Source organism: Nannobrachium achirus (assembly GCF_963921795.1).
Source record: "Nannobrachium achirus genome assembly, chromosome: 18".
In the NCBI taxonomy this organism is placed as follows: Eukaryota; Metazoa; Chordata; class Actinopteri; order Myctophiformes; family Myctophidae; genus Nannobrachium; species Nannobrachium achirus.
Window position 1 is genome coordinate 29209076 of NC_137825.1, and position 23107 is coordinate 29232182.

The 23107-nt window shown below is 45.0% G+C and overlaps 1 protein-coding gene across 1 annotated transcript in view; it reads right to left on the bottom strand.

The window, feature by feature from the left end:
* srcap (Snf2-related CREBBP activator protein) overlaps positions 1-23107 on the bottom strand; it is a 43641-nt gene that overhangs the window by 17479 nt on the left and 3055 nt on the right. Inside the window, exons 3-20 of the mRNA XM_080746878.1 lie at positions 19774-23027; positions 18212-18511; positions 17146-17331; positions 16915-17055; positions 15216-15408; positions 12751-12920; positions 11130-11217; positions 10900-10989; positions 10115-10282; positions 9542-9780; positions 8199-8376; positions 7672-7808; positions 5784-5953; positions 3426-3755; positions 2070-2256; positions 1536-1705; positions 1214-1350; positions 434-649 (exon numbers count right to left, since the gene is read on the bottom strand). Of these exons, the coding sequence (XP_080603004.1) occupies positions 434-649; positions 1214-1350; positions 1536-1705; positions 2070-2256; positions 3426-3755; positions 5784-5953; positions 7672-7808; positions 8199-8376; positions 9542-9780; positions 10115-10282; positions 10900-10989; positions 11130-11217; positions 12751-12920; positions 15216-15408; positions 16915-17055; positions 17146-17331; positions 18212-18511; positions 19774-22257 (5584 nt within the window). The 5' untranslated portion in view covers positions 22258-23027. The remainder of the gene's footprint in view (positions 1-433; positions 650-1213; positions 1351-1535; positions 1706-2069; positions 2257-3425; positions 3756-5783; positions 5954-7671; positions 7809-8198; positions 8377-9541; positions 9781-10114; positions 10283-10899; positions 10990-11129; positions 11218-12750; positions 12921-15215; positions 15409-16914; positions 17056-17145; positions 17332-18211; positions 18512-19773; positions 23028-23107) is intronic.

Here is a 23107-nt window from a genome sequence, read left to right on the forward strand (position 1 = left end):
AAACAAATTAGGGATGGGACGATAATCGTCATTATCGTTTATCGTGATAAAAAAACACAATAATCGTATCGTGGAGATTAAATGTATCATGAAATTATCCTCCATCATGCATTGGGATCTATTCACCTTTTATTTGCAAAGCTGCATATTCGGTACCATTTAAACCCTCTGTAATTGGTCAAACGGACAGGGAAATAACCTACTTGATAGTCTTTTCCCCCCCACTCTCTACCAAATCTCTTTGCCAAAAGAATAGCTGATCTTCAAGCTCACAATGCATCACTTGCCATCTTTTGGCTCATGTTCCACCCCAGGATAATGGATGTTGGGGGTATTATGATTATCGCAAGAATATCGTAAATGGCGTCATATCGTTCTTCTATCCCTAAAACAGATAAACAGATAAATGGCAACATCCATTGTTGATACTCACAGGGCAGCCTGGCCTGCATGTCCGGACTGAGGAGCACTCGTTGGGACATGATGTTACTGGGCGGTGGGGTAGAGTGAGCCGGTACACTGGGGGCCCGTGGAATGGCCGGATGGCGGACCGTCAGCACAGGCCTAGGTGTGCTGGACCTGATCGCTATCTGTGCGACAGGAGGAACGAGCGGACGAGGGAGAGGCGTGGGCGCCACGGAACACACCACTGAGAGAGAGCCAAGACAAATAGAGAGGAAGAATGAGGGACACCAAAGAAGTGAGGATGGGGGATAAAGCTCATGGTGATAAAAATGTACTTAATGTCTAACAATTTCTAGAGATATGTTTAAAGGAGCTATAGTCAACTTTTTCTTGAAAAATGGATGCTAAAATAAAAATAATGATTCGAAAATATTTTATAAAAAAATAAGCTTCATATATGTGTTTCTATTCAAAATGACCACAAAAAGTGTAAAATAATGATAAAATAATCATTTTGGCCATTGTCAGACCGACACTTTGTTTACATTCTAGTCTATAGACTAGGATGTAAACAAAGTGTCGGCCCTACAATGAAAAAGTTGACTATAGCTCCTTTAATGATAACAAATCTGTGTTATCTTAAAATGTTGTCCTCATGATACTTCAACACAGAGGACTGACATGGACATGCACACACGGGGGGAATTAGAAACAACTAAATCGGATGAAAAGTGGACACAATAACCATTCATTTCCACTGAGATATGAGAGCAGTCAGTGCTCGAGTCACCCTGAGAGTTGGACTAACCTTGTTGAACGACGGGTGCAGGTGCAGTTGTGACCTCAGTAATGAGAGGGGTCTGTGCAGCAGGGGGAACAGGGCAGGTGGGTTTGTTCATAAGCAGGACAGTTCGGCTGTCAGCCTTTGGAGGTGGTTGAAACATCCTAAAAAAGAGAATGTAGAAAAGAAATGTTATGTAGAAATATTGTACAATTAAACGGCCAAATGATTAAGTGTCGTATTGACCAAGCCACTTGAACATAGGTCTGTGTGCTTAGAAGAAGCCCTTTATGGATAAATAATGAGTCAAGAAGAATAAAGGCAAATGATGAGAGGCTCAAGTGCATACCTGTTAACTTTCATTTTCACTGGTTTGGGCCTCGGAAGGGGTTCAGGGGACTCTGAAATCTCCTGGATGAGCTGCCGACCAACTTTGTATCGGGGCAGAAAGACGTCTGCCTGGTAGCGAGACACACGGCCCTCCAAAGACACCAAGTCAAACATGGACAGGTCACAGCGCTAAGGACACACACATAAACCAACAATGTCAGACTGTCTAAAGTCGAACTCAAAATGAGCCAATTCTATCATATAATAATTTTCAAACCTTTTCAAACAAACCTTTTAGTATACACATTTTATATTCCCTAAACATTAACCACATAAAACTGGCATCCATATTTTTAGAAACCTTCAAAATGGCCAGAGAATATAGCCAATCTACAAGCTCAAAACACGTTGCTTGCAATGTGTTGCAGTGTATTGTGAGCTTATAGATCTGCAATTTTGCCTAATGTTTGCCTATTATGACATGCCCAGAATACGTACAAAATAGGGTTCAAGTGGTTACATTTTCCCCTAGTGGTTTTCCCTCCTTGCTGACCTTTAAGGGCTGAATGTCCAGAGCGTCTTGCACCAGGGAGGCTGTGTGGAACACGATGGGCCGGGTGATGAAGGGAGAGTGGATGGGACGGGGGTCAAACAGGTTGGGGTGGTTGCACACCTTGCGGAGCTGCATCAGGATGTTGATCACGGACATGAAGTGGCCGCCGGCCAAGGTTTCTCGTGTGCTGCAGATGGAAAGAAAAAAAGGTGAGGGGAAGGAGAGAGAGTGAGATAATGATCAACCTACTGTATACACAGGATCTAATGTCAGCCATCTCTTGAGGGCCAACATCAATGCAGCACTACCTGGACTAGATGTTGAAGAGAAAGGGTTTGGGTGACAGATCTTTATCTCATTGCGACCGTCAGGTCGCACTTACTATCAAAACCTCCACAAACTGTGAGTCAGTCAGTCAGTCAGTCCGTCCGTCCGTCCGTCCGTCCGTCAGTCTGTCTGTCACACCTCACACGTCACACTATTGCCCTGCTCATATCTCCGCAACCGTTGCCCCGATCCATGCCAAATTTTGCACACACACTCCTTGCCTGCCAAACTACAACCTCCAAGGACCCCGGAGCTCCAGGGACCCCCAGGTCCCTGGGGGACCCCCAGATGTAAAAAATGACCAAATGTGCAAAAATGACCAAATGACCACCCCAACGGGGCTGCTCACGGGGAATTCCCGGGGACCACCGACTCCTGGTGCTCCAGAACGGATGCCAAAGTGGTGGCGCCCCCAGTGGAGGACCCCCTCCACTGCAGCTCACATAAAATGCCGTAACTCGGGCTAGGAGCGTCTGGGAGAGCCGGGGCCGGTACCTATTCGTCCGCCAAGGCAACGCGGAGACCCCACCCCTCATTTCTCACATGGCCCTCTTCTAGCGCCACCATGAGGCAGATTCTTGCAAAACACATTTTTGGACACTGCTCCTACAGATTTTGCCCTAAAATCACACAAATCGGTACACACTATTTCTAGACTCATGTCATCAACATGGATCTGTCCCATATAGCGCCACCATCAGGCCGATTTTTTGAACCACATTTTTGGACACTGCTCCTACACATTTTGCCCTAAAATCACGCTGCGACCTGACGGTCGCTTATCTCCCGATTAGGGAGTCTTACTGGTGTTATTTCTTTACAGTTAATTCTAACAACAACCAAAATAGATGATTTTTACATATAGACAAACATACACACACACCTAGTATATACTTAGTTATAGAAAGTAAGGTGCAAGGACACTGGAATGTTAATTTTGACAATCATTTTAATTTCTTAAATTAAAATGATTGTCAAAATTAACCCCTGAGCGTAATCCCTCTGAGCGTTATTAGTTGAGCAACTCACGAGGCCTGTGCCATGAAGTCATCGTAGAGGAACCTCTGTCTCTTGGACAGGCGACAGCGCACCACATGCTCGTATTTCTTGGGCATCTGCTTCTCCACGTCGACTTTGATCCTACGGAGCAGGAATGGTCGCAGCACCTTGTGCAGCCTCTTGACCAGGCCCTCGTTGTACTCCTGGCTGCCCTCGATCATGCCCGTCAGTGGGTTGGAGAACCACTCCTTGAACTCGCGGTGTGACTGGAAGACGTGCGGCATCAGGAAGTGCATCAGCGACCAGAGCTCCATCAGGCTGTTCTGGAGAGGCGTTCCTGTCAGCAGCAGCCGCCGGTGGCTGCAAGTAGAGGAGGGAATAATGTTCAAGCTATGTACACCAAGGTGTGTACTCCAATATGTGACTCCCTCCATCCTTCTTTTTTTATACATGTATAGTCTATTTTTACATTTCTTCATTTGTGTGTCTGTAATATACTGCAGCCACACATACTGATCTAATAAAATTATATAGTGCTTCCCAAAGGAACATAGCTGTGAGGGTGGCTGCCTACCACCATATTCTGCCAGACAGTAATAGGGCTGAAAGCAAAGGAGAAAGGGTTGAGGAAGTTAGTAAAACCAAAAACACAGCTGAAGCAATAACTTTAGGGTTTCAAATGGTGGTCTGTGTGCCACCATGGACAGCTCCTGTAGAGTTCACTTCATGCTGGCACTCAGAAACACCTAAATTAAACCACAATTAACATTACCACCTTCAGCTGTGTTTAGACTGTTTACCAGTCAAAATGGCTGCTCTGACAGGTCCACAGACAGAATTGATAGAAACGAAAGGGGGAATAAAGAAAAGCAACAAAAGCATTTAATTGGATGCAAAATTAGAATATAGTCCCCCGTGTGCAGGATGAGTCATCAGCATTCTTTTATCCTCTTCCAGGAAATGGAAAAGCTCATTTGATTTTATGGGGCCTGTCAGATTCATAAAATATACAGTCTATTTGTTTATGCACAGAACACTGATTGTCAGTGCCATTTTCTAGATGGTATTAGAAGGATAAATAGAAGCACTACTTCTGCTCCTTGTGCAGTCAAACTCTCACTTGTTGTATCTCTTTATTGCACTATATTGGCTCTCACCTAGTTCATCGCTCCCTGAAACTTTGATTTAAATAAATAATAATAAAAACGCTTCTTTAGTTTGTTTCATGACATGATTCCTTAACACATCTGCCGCCTTACACGTTTATAAACGTTCTATTTTGCCCAGCTATCTACCGCCTTACACGTTACTGTACGTTCTACCGTTTTTGGCCACTGGGGGGCACTGTTCACTAATATATGAGACAGCAATGTGTTCACAGCTCTTTGGGCAGCCTGTGATGCTGATAAAAAATTATAAAAATGTTATTCATGTAATCAGCTTTCTGCACACCTTCTTCAAGATGGCTGCCAAAATGGCCACCATCCACATGCTGTAATTGTTTGTGTGTGTTAATCTAAAAATAGATTTTTCTTGGGGTTGATTATATTTTTCTGCCAACTGCAAGGGGGCAATGGACATCTTCTGAGAGCTTATTTTTTTTCAAAAAATATTTAATTTTTTTTTTATTTTCATTTTAATTTTTTGTAAAAAGCCGGGCAGTACTAAGATAGATTTTTTTTTAACCCTTGGCAGGCATTGTGTTAATGACAAAATTACCATCATGATATATGCTACTCTGCTACTTCTGGTTCCTGGGAATATCTTAGGATATTCAGACATCAGACAAGAAGCCATGGCAACAGTGCCTAAACTCCGCTGTAAGCATTGAGTTTACTGAAACTTATTGCCTTTGGGAAACAGACCCAAATTCTTTTTCCCTTTGTGCAGGTTTACGGATTAGCTAATCGTCATGCTCTACAGCAAGGGTCTTCAACAGGGGGTCCGGGGTCCTCAGAGTTACTATAGGGGGTCCTCCAAATCTTTTAGTAATAGAAGCATTTTTTTCTCCTTTTTAATATTAACCACTTGAACCCTAGCGTCCATATTCTGAGAACTTCAGCCAAAAATTGCAGATCTACAAGCTCACAATGCCTCATGCTGTGAGGCGTTATGAGCTTGTAGGTCGGCTATTTTTGGCAAAGAGGTTTGGTGTAGAGGGGAAAAAGAGCAGACTAAGTACATAGAGAAATGTCAAGTTTATTAGGTATTGACAGTTCAAGTGATTAACTATCTGACATGAATCCAGAACACACTGATGATTGTGCTGCTGTCAAGCCATGAAACTATATGGAATCTTTGAAAGGGTAGTGGGGGTCCCTGCTCCATCTCTCTCACAAGTAAGGGGTCCCTTGGTCTGAAAACATTGAAGACCCCTGCTCTACAGACCTGTTGAAGTTGAGCAGGCTCTGCCAGCGCTGGGACTTGAAGTTCTTTATGTTTTGGGCCTCATCTAGGATCAGGTACCGCCATGATTTGCGTCGGAATGCCTGGTGGTCCTGGAGCACCAGCTTATAGGAGGTGATGCACACATGGAACGCATTGGGCTTGGTCCAACCCTAAAGGGGAAGAATGAGATCTCCTTCAGGATAGGGGTGTTGATATGGTGATAAATATCGTTGAGACGATACAATCTCCACAATATTCCTTTTCAGAAATATCGTATACAGTATATCGTGATACAATGAGGGAACCTTATAAAAAAATCTGAATTCATTTAAACCTGCATTTTTGTCTAAATCAGTAGTTCTCAAAAATTCAAATATCAAGGTCTCCCCTTACCTCTGACAGTATACAAATGAAAGCAAATGGACCATTTGGTTTCATTTGTACACGGTCATAGTTACATACTTGTAAGGGGTCCATTTAGACCTCCCAAAAGGAACACAGAGAGTCCCTGGACCACACTTTGAGGACCACTGGTCTAAATGGTCTGTTGATAATGATAATAAATGATAAATATAATGTTGGAATATGTCCTACTTCACATGTGATCACATGATGAATCACATTACATTTCCTTATTGAATAGAGTAGGAGAACCTAATGACACATTAGTACGATATTTAAACCATGTTAATAACCGAAAATCTGTTATCAGAGAGTGACGTGATACCCCATGAAACAAGCATGGGGCTTGTTGTGTGTAGAAATGGAATCAATGTTCCCATGTGACAGGGGAAGAGAAATAAACCAAATTAACAGTGACATCCCTATTTTGGGAATTTCATTATAGCTAAAGATTTTATAGTCTTGCGTGGCCAGACTGTTGACTCCGCGATTTGCAAATGCTCCCGTCATACAGTCTGGGATAACGGAAGAAGAACGATGAGTACCCGGTTTAAGCGGAAGTGAAGCCCCCTCCTCACTTACGTTTCCATTTCACATCGCGCACATTTATCATTATAGAAATAAAAATCATCTAAGCATATCTTGCTTGCTGTTTATCAGAAATAACATTTTAAAATATATTGGAAATTCCAGTTTTCATTACTCGCCGTTCAGGAGCTGTAGTTCCAGACTCTATATAGCATTCGGAGATTGTGGAATAGTTGTCTGGCTACGCGAGACTAAAGATTTCAAGACAATTTCAGACGGGTTTTGAGATTGTAGATCTACTATTTTCGAATAACCAAAATAGTAGTGTAGAAGTGTTTATGACAATAGCTCATATCAGAGATGTATCAGTCATTCATCTTTAGAAAATGAACTAAGTCCATTTTCTAAAGATGAATGACTGATACATCTCTGGCTCTCTGAAAATGAACAAAGTGCGTGTTCCCTCCTCCGCGTCATGAGCGCCCACACCCTAGGTGGGGTTGGCGATAGGGCCTTTCTGTGTGGAGTTTGCATGTTCTCCCCATGTCTCCTAGGGTAGATACCCTCACAAAAACATGCAGTAATCCTGGTCTCTATAATGCCTTCCCTGGCCAGCCAGGGCGCCTGATGGAGGGGAAAGGAACTGGTTGGAATAACGTGTTCCTTCCACACGCTACGTCCAAACTGGGGAAATCCCCAATGTCAGGTGAAAAGAAGCAACTTTGACTACTCATGCATAGAAGGAAGCATGAGGTCAGGCCGTTGTCTCCCCAGGCGCGGCAGAGGGAGTGCAGAGCCCAGGATTACATAGGCAATTGGCACTGGGTGAAAATGGGTTACAAAATCATGGGATAAAGATTATAGAAGAAAAAAAGAAAATGAACCAAGTACCATCTATGGAAAACCTTTTGTTACATTTCCACTGGTGTAAAACAACTCATTACAAATCAACACAAACCTGTCTCTTCAACTTCCTCTCCTTCTGGCTGCCATAGTAGGTGAGTATCTTAAAGCCCGGACACCAACGTTTCAACTCCATCTCCCAATTCAGCATTACACTTGTGGGGACGATGATGAGGTGGGGGCCCCAGTTACCTGAATACAACACAAGATAAGAAAGCAAAAGTGAGGGGAAAATGTTAATTTTCACCTACTTTGTGTTAAATGAAATAGCTACTTGCCTCGGACAATCAGTTTTAGTGAACGACCAGACCAGGAAAAAGGCCTAACAGGCTCGGAAATCGCTAGAGATCTAATTATGAAGTTTCATGGAACTGCGATTTTTTTGTGATAACTCATGTCTCAAAGCTACTAGTACTGTCACCAGCATTTACATGTCTAATGATATATAATATTAATAATATTATTGTATATTCAATAAAACTAGGGACCGTCAGATACAAAATGTACATTTTACACGTTATCTCTACCTGTGAACAAGTACATTAGTGAAATGAAAAAGCATGAGACCAGTTAATTTCGTACCTTTCTCGCAGGCAAGGTGAGCCAGCAGAGCGATGGTCTGGATGGTCTTACCCAGACCCATCTCATCTGCCAGTATGCCGTTGAGTTTCTTCTCGTACATGGTGACTAGCCAGTCCAGACCAATGTGCTGGTACTCTCTCAATGTACCGTGAAGCAGAAAGGGGATTGGGGTCTTCACCTGTGATCACATGATGAATCACATTACATTTCTTTATTGAATAAAGTAGGAGAACCTAATGACAAAGTTGTAAGATGTTTAAACCATGTTAATCACCAAAAACCTGTTATCAGAGAGCGACGTGATTTATATATTCATTCAATTGTCTACCCAATATTCTCATAGTCAATTCCCCGTTTGTGTAGCCCCTGTTGCTGCCAACAACTAATTGTTGGTCTTGGGAGGGGTGTAGGGGTTTCCTCCGATACACATGGAGTAGCCAGTAGTGATGGGCAATCCTGTTCATTTCAGTGAACGGATCATTTCGTTCACGGTAATGATCCGTTCAAAAGATTCGTTCAAAAGATTTGTTCATAGCGTGATCGTCCCGTGAAAAACACAATCACGGGAGCGTTTTTATTAGTCGCGAGTACAGCCCGCCGTTGCGTCCTGTCTGCCAGACGGGGCTATTAGGGGGAGGGGCGGGGGTGTGAACGAAAGTGTGAACGACCCATTTCAGGGATTTGAACTAATCGTTCACGAGTCATGCTAATGATTCGATTCTTATGAACGAATCACTCATGAACGACACATCACTAGTAGCCAGCCGCTTCTTTTCATTTGACAATGAGGAGTTTCACCAGGAGGGCATAACGTGCAGAAGAACACGCTATCCCTCCCTCGCTGGTCCACTACCTGCCAGTCAACAGATTGACCAAAATGTTCATTGGCGTGTCCGGCCAGGCCAGAGGCACAATGGAGGAATCAAACCCCATTTCCTAACTTTACCCCGGTGCCACCAATAGATGCTGGTGAGCGATGTAGTTGTGCATCAAAGTATGAACTAGACTTAAACCTTCACATGACACAGAGCACTGAGCTACACTCAAACATACAATTTAGCAACAGGAGACCCCAGTTGTTAGATGTGACTTGGGGCAGAACTGCAGGAAATTAGATTTAGGGAAGAACTACAGGAAATGAGAAGAAGAAAAACTAAAAAACTAAATTAAGACCTGCTTGCCTTAATAAACAGCCCGACTCAAAACGGGCCACGGGCCATCTCCTGCTGGGTCTTGCTTATAACAACGAGCCGCAATTGCATCATTAATTGGAGCATTGCTGCCAAGTCATGTACAACAAAAGCCTTCCTGTTCAGCTCATCCGTTACAGTGCTGAGACCAACCTTGGTGGTGGCCAGAGTGTAGCCTTTAGGCTGCAGACTCTCCGCAGTGGCAGCGATGTGGCTTATCTCCTTCTTGGGCCGTGGGCCGGATGAGGGAGGGCTGTTGTCTCCCTCCTTCAGCAGCACCTCCATACCCTCGTCTCCACAGTCATCATCATCATCCTCCTCCTCCTCCTCGTCCAGGCTGTCCTCTTCATCCTTCACACTGTCGTCATCTTCCTCGCTGTCTTCTGGTGATTCTGAGAATTCAAGGGGGCAGCGGGTGAAAATGTGGACTCAACGTAGCGGCTTAACCACACAAGTCCTAGCGTCTCTATTCATAATAATAAAGGCGAACATTTGGTGAAAAAAGCAAATCTACAAGCTCACAAGGCATCACAAGGTGATGCTTTATGAGTTTGTATATCTTCTATTTTTGCTAAAGAGAAATGGTGTGGGAAAGGAGGGGGCCAGGTACAGACCCTTGAGGGACCCTGTTCAACAATTTACATATTGGGTTTAAGGTTGTTCAAGCACCACCAAAGTCTTCAGACAAGTCTTCAAACCAGATAAACAAACATTGGTTTCAAATACCTGAGGAGGAGGTGTTGTTTTCCACATCACTCTCATCTTCCTCCGTCTCCACCTCTTCGTCTCCAGACACCTCAGAGTCTGAACTGGCTTTGGAGGCGGAGGCCTCCTCAAAGTCAGAGGCATATGCTCCTTTGTATTTCTCCAGCAGCTCCTCCATGCTCATGTCACCTGAGAGCAAGTAACATGGCAGGGTTTTAGTGTGTTCTTGTCATGCATTTGCACAGGGGGAAAATACATGTATACTGCTTCTGCTCAGTGACTGGTGTTTCAGAGATGACACTAGAACATAACTTTCATGTACATTAAAGTACATAAATGCACAGTATTAAGGCTTCCCTCCAATAGTAGATAAGGTAGTACCCTTGAATACAAAATAAATATATTACCGGGGTCTATTTGACCTCCAAACATGACTTAAAAAATGGGAGGGAGATACATATTGCAAGCAAACTATGTGGTCTTTTACACAATATTACCAGGGTTACTGAACTGACATTGTGCCACTTTGTGACATGTCTATCATGTGTGTTCAGTTCTGGGTACTCATCACAAGCCGGGTTATTGCATGGGTGAAATAGGACCCCCCCCCACACACACACACACACACACAAACACACACACTGAATCTCCGTCTCCCTCTATCAGTCTCTCGCTGAACGAGCTGTGGTCTGAATTCGCACACCTACCTCCCTATCCATCTCTCTGTCGCTGACTGAGTTCTGCTCTGACGTCACACACACACACACAACATATACAAACAACACAACAATCGGCTAATATACTACCTTCTCTGTTCAAATCATTGAGCTCTTCTGCGTGGTCTACGTTCCCCTCCACCTTCTCCTGGGCATCTATTGTGTCTTCCTCGTCCTCGGCTGAAAATAAAGGAGAAAAGCGGATTAGGCAGTTAGTTCTGGATATTTCTCTCCCTACTCACAATGACATGATTAAAATTTAGAGCTTGTCTTCTCAAGAAAACTTTGACCATCTCAACATTTGTTGGGATCACACTTACCATCCTCTTCATTGGCATTGAACTCCCCATCTTCCTCCTCCACTGTGGATGAACTTCCTTCAGAACATTCTCCCTCTGAGCCAGAGTCCTGAGGAAGATACATATATCATTTTACGGCCTTGCATTAAAAGCCACATGAGCAAGTGCAAGACAATAACTGCTGTTTGGAGGATCGAAGTGTACAGTATGTATATATATATACATACACTAAAGATTTAAAATAATACTATCAGGGCACTTCATTCATGAAGTGCCCTGATAGTATTCTTTTTAATACAATTTGTCCTTGTTGAGCACCGACGAGTCCTTCTACCAGCTGTTGGCTGAAGCGTGCAGAAATCTCCTTGCCTGTATACTGTATATATACCAGTAAGACGCCTAAGGGCGAAAAGCGACATTGCCCTAAAGGACGTGGTCACGCAAAGGGCGAGATCGCGCAGGACGGAAATTCATTATTAATATATTTGAGGTTGAGAGAGATTTAGTCTTTCTCCCAGTCCGTAATTTTCCATATGAGGTACACAGACCTTTACGTACAGCTCCCAAATGAATGTACAAGATTTGTCCGTAGCAAGAAGTACCCGCGGCCACCATTGTCAACCGTAGGGGCAGTAGTGAGGAAAATTACTTTTCCTCTGTTCTATGACAGCGGTTCTCAAACCATGGGTCCCAATAAGAAATATATTTTATCAAGAAACGGGAAAAAAAGATACGTCGTTGCAACCAAGGAACATCGCTGCAACCATGTGAAGAGGACGCCTCGACTCCTCTCACACACACATGCACGCACACAGTCACTCACACGCCGCCTCTCCTCCAACAGCAAGACGAGTGCAGCAACAACACAACATAAGACAGCGAGGCACATAAGAAGAGCTGATTTAGCTCAGCGGCTCATATGAGCGGGTGTGTTTTGTTATAATTACTCTGGGAGCGAGAGGATACCGGGTCCGAATCCATGTGGTTAAATCTGTATCCTTGCGACCACGATGTAACGTTGCCGACAGACAGCAGAACCAGTACAGACTGTTACCACTTATTACCAAACATCACGTCGGGTCAAGACATTCTGTGGTTCTACAATATTTTGGTTAAAATGCTTCCGTTTTTACACATGTGGCGCGGCCCCAACGGGAGCAAAATTGGAGTGGAGAGCGGATCGGCACGTAGATAACGCAGCGGAAGTATGCATGTCGACAGATTTACTGTAAGTACTCTCTCACCCAAAACGTACACAAAATCAAGCATACAGAATTATAAGCGGCACTATAGGCAAAAGTCTGAGCTATCTGTGTACAAAGGTTGGAGTCTCTAGAACCAACCGTGTGCTGTGAGACCCCAGACATGCGTCCGTGCGTGTCAGTATCTGTCTCTCAGTCCTTGTCCCCTTTTATGGGCATAAAAGGGATTCTATTAGTGTGGTTGCCCTAATAGGGCATCATCTGGGAATCAGATGTAGAGGTCAGCTCCATATATGGAGATATAGGTGATGATCTTTGATGAGGTGATGTCACAATGTCAACAACATTGAGGCGTTACAGACGTTACAGAAGGACGTACTGACAAGATGTGCCGGTTCTCATAGTTAACTGCGACATACAGTCGCAATTAGTGTCAGTACCTGGGAGCGTTTGAGGGTGCTGAGAAGCTGTTCCAGGGGCAACATGCTCTCCTCCTTCAGCAGCTCAATCTCCCTCCTGTGGCTATCGGCATCATTGCCCTCCTGCAGCTCCTCCTTATCGATGGTCTCCTCATCGTCCTCCTCCTCACATGGAGGCTCAAAGTCTCGGTCTGTGTAAAAAGAGGGAAAGTGTTGGCGTGGGGAGGGGAGACGGGAGGACTTCAAGTTATTCGAGTTCCGGCCGTACATCTAGCTGAAAGCCAATAAAAAGCCCTTTCCCTGTTGGCCTTGGTAAGGCATTTAGCTGACATAGTGCATTTTCTGTGAAATAATTCTAGGACTAGGACTTTAGTGACACTGAGTGCATTTTCTGTGAAATAATTCTAGGACTAGGACGTCAGTGACACTGTTCCATCATAAACGACTAAGCATAATGGTATTGCACTCCAACACTAGCAGGGATCTTGCCAGATAATAAATCGAGGCCAGGCCTGCACCGTTGGACACAGGGAGTGCACAGCTGCCAAGTTCTTCCTAGCCGCTGTGTCAAGGGAAGCATTTACCTCCATGCCAATTCTGAACTGATGCCAGTTGGTAGTGTCAGAGAGAGCGGGCTAACCCCACAGGTTTGGCTAGTCTCTGAACCAAAGGCGGCTAAAGAGTGTTGAGATTGACTGACTATCAATTAAAATAAAGCCAAGATGCTATAAGTGCAAAGCACCAGTGAGTAGGGCTGAGTCATCATTTGAAAATGTTTTGATATTGGTGCCGAAACAATTTTGGCATCAGCTCTTTTGTTGTAGAGGGACATTTTAAAGTACTACCCGCCATGTGAAATGCAGTGTTTAAGAGAGTCCCATTTAATCAATTGTTTCCTTCCCTTCGGTTAAACACAAAATAAGGTAAATATCACTGCAATATCACTGACATGAGGACAACACAAGTTGACAGTGAAATGTGTACATAAAACTGAAATAAATGTAAAGGCATGTAGGATGAGACAGCTGTATTGTTGTGAAGGGAATAATAGTAGTGTCAGGAGAAAGAGATACGTGTGAGCTCTCTCTCTCTCTCTCATTGGTTGAGGGATGTCCAAAATCAAAATCACCCAAAGCATGCCATTTTCGAACCTAGAATGCTCGGTCGGACGAATCTACATGTCTGTGGTTTCAAGATGGCATAATGAATTATATTAATTCAACTCTAAACTGCAACTCTAAACTGCAATATTTGATTCAAAACATAGGTGCATAGATCCAATATCTTATCCACTGCTAAAAGGTAAACAAATGTCTGCCTTGCTTTTGCAAGTTGTTTCAGGGGGCGTTAGTGGAGGCAGAGCAGCCGTATTGGAATCAGAAGGTTTCCCGTTTGATCCCTGGCTTCTTCTGGCTGCTCCCACTGATCAGGTTGCATGGTTTCCTCAGTTGTTGTTGTGTTAATGTATGGGTGAATGTAATGCTCATTGTTAAGTGCTTTGTAGAAAAAAAGCCCTATGTAAATGCACCATTTACCATTTATATGACCGAAGGAGCCAAATAGGCAACATGTTTTGCATTGGAATAGAGGTGCTTAGTTGAGTACCAAATCCATGACTGTATTTTACATACAACGGTGAGAACCTGACCTACCTACCTGAAAAGCCTCAACCCCAATGTGCTAACACGCAACTGCCTATAGATGACAACTCTTCCATTCATGAATTGGAAATTCACTGACTGACTGTGAGGCAGTAGTACAGGCAAAAACATTTACAATGCCTGCACATTCAAAAGATTAAATCCCAGGTGCTGGACAGAAGAACATGTTAAAATGGATAGATGCTTTGATAGTTCAGGGTCCAGCTGTTACGTTCTTTTCTTACTTGCCCTAAGCTTATCCAATGTACTTGCCCCCTCAAAAAATGTTATTGCCCTGTGAATGAAAACTAAACTTTGGCTCAACTGGTACATGCCTCCAGCAGCAGGTCTAGACAGGTTTTATTTGTCATCAGTTATTTTTTACTTGCCCAAGGTAATCAGGCATTTGATAATGTCGGACCCTGGACTTCATTTACCACCAAGTAGTCAAAATGTCACCTTGGTTATACATTAAATTGACTACAGAAGCATGACCCTGTGTGCAATCTCAAGACACGCTTTTGGAGTAGCCTCTACCATTAGCTCCTACCAACACCGTTAAGCCATGCTTTGGCTACATAGAGCACGATTAGCACGGATAGGCAAAAATCCCGAAATGGGCAGTTTAAACCTCCCGCCAAAGAGCACCAAACTGTGCACAAATGGAAATGCAAATTTAAACGTTCATTATCCTTTCTCAGAAACATTCTATGGTGCCATTGAAAGGTCTTGGTAGAACAATACTGTAAAAACAAGACAGCTTTGGTTCTTGTAAAACATTTCACGAGACAGGGAAGTCGCTTTTTTAATCCTTAGACAGGATTTATAGAAAGCCAAAATACTCACCATCCTCATCAACAGCAGATGGGACAGATTTTGGGGGTGGCAATGCCTCAGTTTCCGTGCCCGTTGTGGGAGCGAGGGACTGGCTGAGGAGGTCTGAGTATTTCTCTGACTGGCCTACAATGAAGTCCAGATGGAGATCCATAGCCTTCTTCCTTTTCTCCTCCAGCCTGGACTGCTGCTTGTACTGCACCACCTGTGTGGAGGACGGAAGATTAGGAGAAAAACGCATGTTTGTGCAGCAGCATTACGCTGAAGTGAATCAGGGAGACAGACTTCCCGGTCGCGTGATCTCGCGCTGCATTTTGGGAAATGGAGTGTTTTTCGTCACCGCGGTAGCCTGGTACAGTAGCTACAGTACAGTATAGTTTACTGTATAACGCATCACACGCGTCAATGGGCACACAGAGACATCAAAGAGATTGACACGTTGGGAGGTTGTGGACCTCTAATGAGTTAACGACTGAGCTCCACCGGAGCCATCGGGTATTGCGTTGTGTCAGCACCAGGGAAAGTTCCCTTTGTAATCAATAATAGGTGTTCCACTGCCGACGTTGCGTTGGATGGCTGGGTCCAAGGTCAAACTTTCCCCTGGTTAAAAGTTTGTGGCTACGAAACTTTCCCCTGGTTAAAAGTTTGTGGCTACGTCACACCGAAGAGCCACCTGAAGCTTCCTTGTGGCGCAGGTCCAATGTAAAATTTTGGCGACGCAGCGCAACACAATCTTCTGGGTGACGCTTCGCTGTAAAGGAAACTGACAATCTCCAAGCGCTTTGTATTTTTTTTTTATTCACACATTTTTCATATGCAAACACATGATGAACCAGTTGAAAGGAATTACTTAGTATAGCATCTTTTATGGTGTACTCAATGTAGTGTCCTCTCATTGATTTAACAGTTGAGCCAATGAGGAGCTTCTTCAGGAGGAAGTAGCACACGGAGAGGAAAACCCTGTTCCTCATAGTTGCTCACCCCTGCTGACAGATGCCCTTGACCAACCTGAAGGAATCGCTAATGCAGCGACAAAGAACGGGAGGAAATCCTGACAGGGATTCCCTCCCGTGAGGTGAGGGGCAGAGTCTGGGTAGTGCGGGACAAACACATTAGCTACTCTCACTTAAATATAACACAGGTATGGCCTGAGGAAGATGCGAGGATCAAATCTTCAATCTTTTTTAATTTCCTTCCACGGAACATGAATAACAAACATTGATGCACCCATGCAAAATTCCTACCATAGCAGGCCTTATGCAGACAACAAGCTACAACCTACTTGTCACCTAAACGAGCTGTCCTCTGAGCTGGAAAAATAACATTGGTATTTGTACAGACAAGTGCACCCTGCACAGAGAAGCACACAGATGCAGCTTGTTGTCTATAGTCTATAGTCAAGAGACATCTATCTGTGTTGTTTTGCTTATGAGCCATTGATCATGGAATCTGTGAATATTTCCAACTCAAACGATAATCAAAAGAACGAATAGATTTCATAGAATTAATAGATTTTCAGTTAACTATTTCTCTCTCTCCATACACCTTGTGAAGAATTATGGTACACATTCTACAGAATCTATTCTACACCATCTACCTTTGACCTATTTTTGAGGTGCACAATTTTGTTTCCCCAAGAAAATGCTTTAACATTTTTATAAATGCATACCATTTGTTCTGAGATTTAGTGAGGTCAGCATGTTGTTTGTACCTTCTCAACGCTGCTCCAGAAAGCCCGCACTTCCTTTGCGATGGAAGAAGCAACTCTCCTGATTTTAGCATGTTCATCCCTCTTAGCTTTTTCCTCCCTCTGTCTCAGGTCTTCGTGGTGTCTCATCACCATCCGCACCACCTATAAATACATCATTATTTGCTGTGTGTACTATTTGCATAGCAGGCTAAAGTCCTAAACAAAATCTCGGTCACAATTGCTTTACTGTACCTTTCTAGCCACCCCTCTTTTCCAGCGCCTCTCCTGGGCAAAGTCGGCAGACAGCCATTGCATCTCCTCACAGAGGTAGTCCCAGTGAACTTTGGGTCGAACAGGCTCTGTCAGCCGGGTTAGGCGCTTCGTGGACCAGAAGCCTTCTCTCTTCAGCGACTGGGTACGGTGTTCAATGTCTGCTTCCTGTCACATAAAATGGGAGAAAATGTCTCTTTCATAATCTGTGGATCCGATCTGGTGCAAGTCGTCTGTCCAGTGTATGTGATCTACATTATGCCAATTTGACCTTCCCTTCGGCTGCAGCCGTGCAACTATACTGCTCAAAAAAACGAAGGGAACAAAATGTTCCCTTAATTTATTTGAATTTATTTGAGTATAGTATACTGTAGTACTGCTCAAAGAAAGCTCAAAGAATTAAGGGAACATTTTGTTCCCTTCATTTCTTTGAGCAGTGTATATTGCCTCGCATTTGATAATCAGTATATAAAAACGTTTTCCAGCATATCTCTTAGTTACACCAACATTGTGCATGTACAGTACAAACCCTGGAAGACAGACAGGGAGAGGGAGAGAGTGTCCGTAATATGGAACACCATGAACAGCAGTACACAAGCCGAGTGAAATGGACATTGCTAGCTAGTCTACTGAAGAAAGTGAAGCGGCTGCAGAATCAATGGTACAGTTTTTCGGAGATTTCATGCACTTTCCTCAATTATAAAGTGCAACCACACTTGTGAGGAGTTTTGTCTGTTCGATATGCTGCTGCGCTAATGTTAGCTCTGTCTCGCTAGAAAGACACTAGCGTTCAGATCCCAGATCAGTACAGCGGGCGTAGAGCCTGCTCTGAGTGGGAGTATCCACTTCACTCACACATGTAGCGAGACGTCACCAGTCACCACACTACAGTCACTTGCAATGCACACAGCTGGGCCAAATGAACGCTCATGAGAACATCCAGGAACCGTTATAGGAACCGGTCATATAAAATATGATGGAACCCGAAAGAACCAGTTTTCAGAGGAAAAAGGTTGAGTCAGTGCCATTTGTCTTGAAACCCACTCACATGTTTTGCCAGCTCTGCCATGTCGGTGTGTCTCTCCCCGCGGGGTCGTTGGGGAGTCGACTGGTCTATCGGGGAGGATGATGACAAAGTTCCTGTGGTGTAGGGAGAGAGCAACTTGCCATGCGGACCCGTTCCCATGGAGTAGGGAGAGAGGAACTTGCCATGTGGACCTCGGAGAGGGGATCCCTTCTGCGACGTGGACCAGTCACTGGTGGATGTTGGGTAGGGGGAAGGAGTTGAGGTGGATGGCGAGACAGGAGATGAACTCCCCGTAACCCTGTCTGCTATCCACTGTCGTACCTGAAGGCAAAGGGCGAAGAACAAAGAGGACATTTTACATGTACTGTATCTATTATGATATAGCATAATGTGACTGTGATGAGAAAAATGAAAAAATGGTGGGTGGGCAGACATGCATGGTTAAAGGAAAGCCAAATGCTAAAAGCAGTAGCTGGAACATGCAACATCATTCTGACATCTAACAATCTCCTGTGTCTAGCTGTTCAAAGCTGCCATGGCATGCAAAGCCTCAATCCTTATAAGATGTCATACAGACGATTACAGAGTCAGACATTAAGTCAGTGCCCCACACGTCATACAGAGTGAGAGTGCCAAATTAAGATGTGTCTGTGAATATTAGCCTGGGTGTCTCACAGCCACCACTTACCTTTAGCAACAGTGCCTTTCTGTCTGTGCTGTCCTTTCCATGCTGGAAAATACAGATGGCTTAGCATGCGGCCATTTAAATAAAAATAAGTAACACTAAATATAAATAATGATAAAGAAAGACTTATCTGTGGTAAGAGCACTACAGTGCATGCAAAAAGAAAGAGTACCATATTGAAATATGCCTGGGAGAATGACGTTACACCTTTTACTAAATATTGAAACAAAAACATGCCAGCATGACAAAACAAATGCACAATAAAAGGGGGAGTGAAATATATTTTTGTCAAGCCTAAGGCTTTGCTTTATTGCTTTTGTGTTTTCCTCAGCGTGCCTCGTCAGAGCAGACAAACTAGCACATCCATTAACTGCCTCTAGTTCAGTGAGGATGTGGTTAAATTAATGTATCATTCAGATTTAAAAATAATAATAATAATATATTAACCAGACTGCCCAGTTACAGAAACTAATGACCAAGGAACTGGATGGTTTCAGAGTAGAAATACAGCCTTTCCTGCATCTAATAAAACAGCTGCTTTATACAGGCATGTAGGGATTTGCAGGAGATGACCTGTTAACTACTTTTATTGCCGTAAAGCCATCAGGTGCTACACAGTCAAATCCTTGTGTATCCTCTGTTCAACTTAGCATTATCTGATGATGCTTGACATCCATTCTCACACAACTCATACCTATAGCAATGGTAATGAAAAAGAAGAACCATAAATGTGTTCTTGCCTGTTTGGGCCCCACCATATGCAATCTCCTCTGAGATCAAAGCCTGCCCAAAGCTTCTTCTCCCTCCTATTCTGTAGCTGTCTCAGCGTTGTTACAGTCTTAGTCTTGACTAAATAAAAACAGCGAATTGACCATATTTACTCTATTTTAGGTCTTACCTTCTCCACGGGGCTGGGGGTGACCATGCCAGATTCGTTTGTGTCATCATGTTTGTCCTCTTCTTCATCGCTGGCCTCCTCTGGACTGCTGTCCGGCTCCGGGTCAGCCTCCCCGTGCTCCGCTGCTCCTGGTGACCTGCTATGCTCCATCTCCTCTTCCTCTTCCTCCTCTTCCTCGCCCTCCTCCTCCACATGCTGACAGAGGGATTCAGACTGGCTGACAACAGCTGTGGTAGTAGCACTAGCAGAAGCTGGGGGTGTGTCTGTTACTTCTACTGATGGAGCAGACACATCAGAGGGCTGTGTGATGCGAAGAGGGGTGCTAGCTTCAGGGGTGACAACAATTTGTGGCTCTGGGCCCGCTTCCACTGTATACATTTTAGTCACAATTAAGGCCTCTTTGTCAGATTCGCTTTGTGAAGGTGTGGGGGGATCTGGTATAGGCTGAGGGGGCAGGGATGGGGTGGTCGTAATGGCAATACTAGGCTGCAGTGCCTTGGTCGGAGGAGTGGGTACAGAGGTTGCACTGACAGGACTCTGCAGCTGATCTCTCTGGCTGCCAACAGCCACAGACTCGGCAGCTGAGACAGTTTGGGGAAGGCACTCGACGGCCACCGTGCCGGAGCCAGGACTATGGGCATTGGTCAGCGTGACGGCCACATTCTGCTGCTTAGACACCTGTGCCATAAGAGAGGGTGGCGTCTTGAGAAGAGGAGAGCATCCTGGTTTAAGAAGGAGGTACTTTGGATTTATGACACCAGAGGAGGGAGTGGAACGCAAGTCCTCTGGTTTGGTCTCTCTGATCAAAGCAACATTCTGAATATTCTGGGATGGAGTCTCTGTCAAAGTAGGGTTTTCTTTGGTCCCTTCAGGTGAAGAAACATGGGTCTCAGGCTTTGTGGCACTAACAACAGTGACATTTAGAGTTTGCTGCTGCCCTGCCTGGAAAGCAGGTAGAGAAACAGGAAGGGACGAATCTGCCACTGTCTCCTCCTGTGCAACTACTTCCATCGTGGGAACAAGAGATGACAAATGAACTGTTACTTCCGCTTCCTGTTTCTCAGGCAGCATTTGAATGGCAGCAGAAACGCTGTGCATTGCCTGATCTGAGAGTGCTATATTTGACTGCAAACCAGGTGACACCGTTTGAACACTGACACCAGTCTCTTGGACAGAGGGTGAATTTGATGTAAGGACAGCAGCTTGAACTACACAAACCTGTCCCGAGTCCACCACGTCAACTTGGTTAGCATCTAATACTAAGTGCTGTCCGACAGTGACTACCGTTTGTGTGGACAGGCTGTGGGAAACATTAGGACAAACCTCTGTTTCAATTGTGTCGCCTGATGAGGGGAAGGATTGTTGGGCAATGATAACGCTACCACCATCTGTAATTGCATGAAGGGAAGATTCAATGTGGGAGTCCAATTCCTCTTTGTCCACGTACTCCTCTGAGTGGTCCAGCAGCGCGTTAAATAAGTTCACTTCATAGCCCGGGGAGTGAGGCATCTGTGTGCCACTACCGACGCAAATGGTTTCTTCGGCCACCTCCTCCACCAAATGGCAAATTTCATACACCTCCATGGGTTGGGAGTCTATCTCGATGTGCGACTGAAGGTTTTCGCCGTACATCTTTGGTTCTCCAGTAGAAAGCTCGGAGCTCAGGTCATTGACAACAGTCGCCTCACACACACTGCCGTCCTCCCGCTGTACAAGGTAACTTTGATTCACATGCACCTCAGACCATTCCCCGCCAATGTGAGCCTCCTCCCTGACAATCACAATACCTGGTGTTCCGGTTGAATGTACAAGCTCAGAGATCAGTGGGGTCTCAATGGCGTGGATGTGGTCAGTAGGATTACATGTTTCAGCCTCAAACTGTACAACCTGGCTTGAGCCTACTAGTTCTGCCTCAAAGTGGGAAGGAGCACCATGTGTTTCTGTGGAGCTCTCCTGTTGGAAAGAGTCGACTAAGGTAGTGGCCGTTGTGGCCTCTTCCTCTGCATCATTCCACTCCAAATGCTCATTCTTCTCTATGTTTTCACTCACACCCCTGTCAGCAGAGCTGCTGGAGTTGGAACTTCCATTGTGGGAGGAGATATAGACTCCAGAACTGGTGTCTGGTAGCGTTGGAGTCTCAAGTATTTCATCTGTTGAGAGTTGCGCTTCTATGTGAGAGGTGTCACTGTCAATGAGCTCTTTAATGTGCCCATGTCTCTCATTTGACACTGAAGGATCTTGAAGTAGGCTCCCTCCCACGTTTGTGGTGCTTTCTCCAAGCATCTCTTGGTCATCATTCGAGAACTGTTTGTTAAGTCCAAGTTGTGTCGAGAGGTCAGTTTGTTTGCTAGGACTATTGTCTGACAGGGATACAGGGAGTGAAGACTCTTCCAAATTTTGGTGCAATTGCTCCTTAGCATTAGACAGAGGTATATGGCTGCCCTGATCGGCCTGAGCAAGAGGAGCCGTCGGGTATTGCTCCATGCCACTATCTTCTGTGTTGTCTTTGACTGTACTATCTGCACTAGGGCAGGGGACAAGGGGAGGTGTGGTGGAGCAGGATTGAAAGTGGGGCTGTGGGAGGATATTTCCGACTGTGTGCTCTCCTCCTTCAAGTTCCTGGTTTGCTCCAGTCTCTTGTTTATATTCCAATGTATGTCTGTCTGAAAGGGACTGTCCCTCCTCCACACCTGAGGTTGTGACAACCACCAATCCCCCAGCCACTTCTGCCGCCTGAGCCTGATCTTGGACACAGTCAGTCTGCTTTGTCTGGCTTCTTCCTTTTTCAGTTTGCGACCCGTAATGCAAATCTCGCCCTGTTCGGTCAGAGGAGGGAGAAGGTCCCCTTTGTGTCTCAGCAGAGAGACTGCAGTCCTTGACGAGGGACGACGGCAGCGGTCCTCCACTTCGAACACCTTCGGCGATAATCTCCACCGTGGGTCCCTCTTCCAGGGGGCGAAGCTTAGCCTCGCTGTTGTTCGAGAGAATCTCCAGTGAGGCAGTCGGAGGGGTCTTCCTGGCACCAGCCAAGCTGGCACTCTCCTGCAGCGGCACTGTGGATGTGTTGGCGAGCCGTGGGACCAGGAGGGAGGCAGCTGCGACCGGCTGCGGGGCATGCTGAGGTGACAACCCAGCCACATTCTGTGCAGCCTGGGGGTCACCACCCAGCACATCCACAGCCGGAGGGGCGCACTGCTGCACCACCTCCTGCCCAGAGCTTCCTCCCCCTGTGCTGCCCCGGCTACACACTGCACCTGGATGGGGTGATACAGGATGTTACTAAGAGGTTGGGATGTAATGGGCAACTTGTTCCGAGTTCACAAGGGACATATGG